The sequence below is a fragment of the Olea europaea genome, chromosome 6 (assembly GCF_002742605.1).
Source record: "Olea europaea var. sylvestris chromosome 6, O_europaea_v1, whole genome shotgun sequence".
Taxonomy (NCBI): Eukaryota; Viridiplantae; Streptophyta; class Magnoliopsida; order Lamiales; family Oleaceae; genus Olea; species Olea europaea.
In genome coordinates this window covers 1805353-1811431 of record NC_036242.1, presented here as the reverse complement: position 1 = coordinate 1811431, position 6079 = coordinate 1805353, and the positions used below count along the sequence as shown (strand labels likewise).

General features: G+C 34.2%; 1 protein-coding gene across 2 annotated transcripts in view; it reads right to left on the bottom strand.

Annotated features, from left to right (window-relative positions):
* LOC111395454 overlaps positions 1 to 4459 on the bottom strand; it is an 8623-nt gene extending 4164 nt beyond the window's left edge. The window contains exons 1-3 of one of the 2 annotated variants that reach the window (XM_023021450.1): positions 4235 to 4459; positions 3705 to 4135; positions 2818 to 2927 (exon numbers count right to left, since the gene is read on the bottom strand). In XM_023021450.1, the coding sequence (XP_022877218.1) occupies positions 2818 to 2927; positions 3705 to 4086 (492 nt within the window). In that variant the 5' untranslated portion in view covers positions 4087 to 4135; positions 4235 to 4459. The remainder of the gene's footprint in view (positions 1 to 2817; positions 2928 to 3704; positions 4136 to 4234) is intronic. The other variant, XM_023021451.1, reaches the window with a different exon arrangement.
* Between the last annotated feature and the right edge of the window lie 1620 nt (positions 4460 to 6079).

Sequence of the window (6079 nt, the reverse complement as noted above, 5' to 3'; positions counted from 1 at the left end):
AACACTTAGATACACCTAATGCAGCATTTCCAGATTAAATGAAACTAGTAATTTTTGTAGAATAGCTGTTAACGAAAGATCCAAGGAGGTCTCAGTTATAAGATATTCTAGAAAGCTTGATAATGGATGCCGACTTAATGGTTCCTAAAGGACAGAGGGTGCAGCTGTTTACTACATAACAATGTTTGAACACTCAACTTCCACTAAAAAGGAGCCAAAATAATGGAACATTTTCAGCACCACCGTGAATGCAAAACTTTATACATCATCTTTCATCCCTTTCATACACTGAAAATTAGAGGGAATAAAGGCATGTCAAAGTCATATATTCGAATTTTCACCTTTATAAAATGGCATTGCCAAGGTATATTTTATTGCAAAAAATTGTGTAAAATTTACATTGTTTGCTTCTAGTTTTTCGTTGTGCTATAAGACTAAAATGATATATGAAAAGAAAACCTTTAAAACCACAAGACAGTTGGATGCACAAGCAAACTTCACATGGTTTCATTGAATACTAAATAAAGCTTTCAATTGTATGTTTTCAGTTATTATTTAATGTTCAAGATTACTTTATGTAGGATAGAAATAAAATTCGAAATGAGACGAATGCTCAAGACAATATAGTAATTAAAAAGAAATTAGAAACCTAAAGATTATTGTAAATCACATATTTAGCCCAGAGAGTTGATCTATGTCTGTTCGATGCAATCCTTGGATGACTTCAACCTCTTAATCTAAACAAGGAACTAGTAAACGTTATGCATGTGTCTGTTAAACGTTGCTTTTGTTCAATTGACATTTTATGGGTAAAAATATTTACTTCTCAAAACAATTCTGTTCTCATACATGTTAATTGTTATTGAGCATATGAAAAGAAATTTCTTTCTGTTGACAAATCTTGCCCAGCTTTGATTAATTCTCACAAGTCACTCACTCATGCACGCACATGGACATTCATGGACACAGACCTAAGAAACATTTAGCTAAGCATTCGGTCAATGGACCATCAAAGACATCTATGGTTTCCATGCAAAAGTTTCCACAGTTCCTTTCCCATTAAAAGACATGATCTTTTTTTGCTGTCTATTTTGCATCTTTATATATGGGCTTCACAACATGAGGCCATGTTACTCAAGTTTATTCGAAAATCTTTATCAACACAATTGCTTTCATCTTCCCAATAATTAGAGTAAAAGAGAAAGTTAGAACTTAACTCTCTTTTTTTATCATTCCACTTCTATTGTTTGTAGATAGAGTATTAGAATGGAAAGATCCATTAGATAATGAACTATTGGTTTTATTAATTAACAATTAAAAATGTTTTTCTTGATAATGAGCACTTATATATAGATGTAGGAGGATTTGTTTGGGAAGATAGATGCACCTTTGACATTTCTTCTTTTGCAAATAATTCTTAGTCAAATCATAAACCTACATCTGTTCCACTCATGGTTTTGGTTGGTAAAAAAACAACAGGTTCAAGACGAAGGTATATCCTGGGAGAAGGTGGGAAAGCACATGGCCAGTTCTTATAAAAAGATAGCTTCACTCCAAGAGAGGAAAATCAGCAAAAGTGGAATTCAATTTCACGAGACTTATGAATGAGAGTTGCTTCAAACAGAAACCCCAATAAACGGTGCTGGTAACCCTATTTGCCCTAAGGTATCAAAATTCCTTGTCGCATAAGTAGAGACCTGCACAAATGGTGTAGTAAGTGCGCTTTCTATCTCCGACATGGCAACCCAATTTTTGTTTTTTACCATTTTTGGAAGCAAAATACCTAACCTAACTAATAAGAATTTCCCTCTTGACGAAGAAATCTACATCTTTTATACCATGCACATTACTTAGACCGGTTCTAGAATGTCATTTTGGACGAATTAAGAATCAAATATGAAAAGAGAATATACATGACAAGTAACCTGATGTTCTTTGTTTTTATGGTATGTGAACTGAATCTTGATTCTTTAAATTTCGATTTTTTGTTGTCTCTCAAGTATTAACATTGTTTTCAAACAAAAGAAAAAATAGAGAATAGACTTTAATTTGATCAGATTCTTTTTGACACTTTTCTTTTTCATTTCCCTTTTATTGGGTTTTTAGATTCTAACTATGCGTAGCAACTAATCCAATTTGTTAATTCAACATGAAGTACCACCAGTATGGTAGAATGCGATTCTGAGTGATAGACACATAGGATAGAAGGTATATGATGGAACCATGATATAATAAATAATATGTCGAAAGGATTTTGGGGAAGTATAACATAACAGTGAGTAAAACTGGAAAAATCTAATACTACCACCGAAACAGAACATTATCAGATATTATACAAATTTTAAGTACATAGCCAACCGTCCCTTACACAAAACCGCATTTAATTCTTATTGAGCGCCAAACATATCTAGGAATGTCACCACTCTAGTGGACAGTGCTCTCGCAATTTTTATCATGGTTGCGGAGTCTCTTTTGGGGTAACCAACAAAAGTTAAGATGCAAATCACCATCGAAAGGACATTGTTGATCTTTTTTTCAATTTTGGGTGGAAGGGGGAATAGGATTCGCTCAAGTGATCAAAGATACAAATCACCATCAAACTAGGGAAAAAATAGGTGAGAATTTGAAGGATATTGTTGCACAAGAGCATACACTATGTCCTAAAAATTTGGTAAATAATTACCACATCGAAGGCTGTGATTACTATTTTAGTACTCTATTTCTCTCTTTCTAACAAACTCTGTGCGTGTCTAGAAAAGACTAATGGATAAGTAAAAAAAAACTTCAGTTTTCACATAATGGAGAAATAAAGATTACCTCATAACCGGTAGTTGCTTTGTCTTCGAGCTTGAAGTTATCATTTGCTATCCATGACATAATGCCTTGCCCTCTGGAAGAAAGCAATGGACCCAACCCCTGAGTGAAGTCTAAGAAAGACTGAAGTCAATTCCCACTCATATTATCCAAAAACTATGATGCACAAAAATTTAAATAACAATTTGATCGATTAGGTCATCACATGATTTGCATCGTTGACTCGAATTTTTCCACACACATGCCAAGATCACACAATATAACTAATGTTTCAGACGCAAGATATAGGACATACTATGCATGTCTAGTTCATCAACAATTATGATAGAGAAGTTAAGTTATCAAACGCACTCTCCCTCAGCTCCGACAAAAAGTTAGAAGAAAGAAAATCTCCTCAAAAAAATTCTATAAGCCAAAGTTGAGAGAGAGAGAGAGAGAGTTACTGAAGACACTATTAATGGATAGACAAATAAAAGACAACATTGAGATAAAATCCAAACCTTTTACATCCATTTACTATTTTTATAGAAGAAAAGAAAGTCGGAAGGATGTACATCTTACTTTTGACTGTGATTCAAAGACACGTATTCCCAAAACTGCACTGTAGTTGTTACCAAAAGGGTGGGTAAAATGTTAATTAGGGAAAGAACAAGTTCTTGAACCTAAGCATACTTCTCTGATGAACTTCTATAGGTTCTTCTCTGGTGAACTTCATTGCCTAATTTTAACCAAGGCAGGATCTTGGATTAGAACGATATTATTTATAGGGCAAGCTTCACAAAAAAAAATATCAACTGCCCAAGCCAGTCATTAGAAGATTGTAGGCGCATGTGTCAATTAAACAGATCAAAACAAACAATTCTGTTTTTTATTTTGGGGTAAGGATATACCATCAAGAACATCACTGAGTGAAGAAAAGATATCGGAAGAAAAATTTCCTTGAGACTCAGCCTTGGCCTCTTGAATTAGGTAAGCATAATCAGCGCCTTTACTCTTTCGCACAACATCAGTTGCTTGGCTACTATTCTCTTGGATCGTGTCCTCTGAATCCAAAACAAACTCTTCTTCATACCGATCCCAATTTGACGGGAGTTTCCTTAAACTCTGAGATTGTTGGGGTTTGTCTGCAACTTGCTTGCCAGGCTGCTTCTTTCCACCACTAGCTGTACCTGAGCTAACTGAAGGTACTTTTGATGTCTGATGAGGATTATGCTTCTTGCTGTGATGTAATGAATGAGCTCTCTTTGATTTCGCCAATGATTTTGAATCCATTATTCTATAAAATGGCCTCAAAATGAAGGAAACTTCCGCTAATATTCAACTAATCAAAACAAAATAATTAAATCATTCACAAAAATCACATTGAGTGTGATTTCAACATATAAATTCCGTTTTTACACTACTGATAATCAGATACTACCTTCCAACTTTGTTGATGAAGAAGTTGAGTAGAAATCCCTGCGACACAAGATAAATTGGTGCCAAGGTGGTGATGAATATGTCGCCTTTTTACCTCTTCCCCAGTATTTTTAGCGTAATTCCGATGTAGAAAACCTGACCCCGCTTTTCGCCCTTCGCACTATGAACACTCAAACAGGCATAGGTTTCAAGGCATAGGTTATTCTTTGGACGTGCAAACTAATTGGGTTTTACATTATTTTCTTGGAAGTTATTATTTATGGGAAAATGTAAATATGGCATATTTCAAAATTAAGTTGAGAAAACAAGTTTCAAATTTTAAAAATCAGATTTTTATTAAATTTATTTATGATTTAATTAATTAATTATTTATTTTTTGGTAATAAATCAGAAATTTTATATCATAAATTATTTTACTATCATAATTCAAAAATTTTGTAAGTCACAAAACAAAAAAATTTGAAACTCACAAATTAATTTTTAGTCACAATTTATCAAATTATTGGTCATAACCTATTTTTCGGTCACAAATCAAAAATTTTATAAATCACATTATTTTTTGGTCATGAATAAAAAAATTATAGGTCACAGATCACAAATATTATAGATCATAACTTATTAGACAGTAAAAATTTATTAATTTTTTAGGTTACACATTATTTTTTTGTCACAATTTATCTTTTTCATTTGTCATATATTGTTTATTGATCACAGATTAACCAATATACTGGTCACAATCAACCAAATAATCTGTGACCATTACCAACACTTATGACTACCAATTCAACACTGCCTCTAATAACACCACCACCACCAGCACTGTCAAAATCACTACCATATTGATCACAAATTAATCAATTTATTGGTCACAACTTTCAGTCAACCAATAAAATCGTCACATACACCCACACCCCATCCCACCACTCCAAAGCACCGCACCATCGCCAACCACCAACGACATCGCCCACTACCACCACCATCACTACAACACTAATAGCACCTACGCGCCATCTCACCACTCCAAAGCTCTGCACACCACCACCAACACCAAATCATGTCACTAATGTCATTCCCACACGCAAACCACCCGCCACAAGAATCAACACTAAGCAGATCGAATAAAAACAAAAAATTGCAGATTTGGGCACCCATCACCGCAAGATCTACCAACAAATCAGAAAAAACCGCAAGATCTACCAACAAAATTACGAACACCCCACAACCGCCATCGCCTCACTACCGTCATCGCTACTTCCAACAACAAACAAAATTGTTGCCACCCATCACCAACTCCACCATTTTTAACCACCACCACACCCAAACACACCTTCACGGAATAGGCAAGAATAAAGCATCCGGCCAAAAACACCAAATAAAATCATCGCCACGAACAACAAACCAAATCGGATCTGAGCATCGTTGCCAAGCGCTGCTCACAACGTTGCTATGCTCTCCTCAACGAGCGATGTTTCACAACGACGAGCGTCACTCTCTTCGACAAAGCGCCTTTATGCGCAACTTCATTGGAGATAATAGCGTCGCTTGGTGGTGGCTTTCGACTGCTGGGTAGGCGTAGGGTTTTTATTTTTTTGGTAATTAGTTTATTTAAATAATTAATAAAAAATCTGATTTTTGAAATATCAAACTTCCAATCTGATTTAGGAATTTTGAATAATTAAAGTATGGGTTTGTGTAATTTTCACTTATTTGTATTCATCATTGTTATATATCTATTATTCCTATTAAAATTTTCTAGAAAATAATATTTTTTTATCCAAATCACATTCTAATATTATTCTTATAAAATGTATTCATTTAACACTATACATCCACACCATTTTTATAT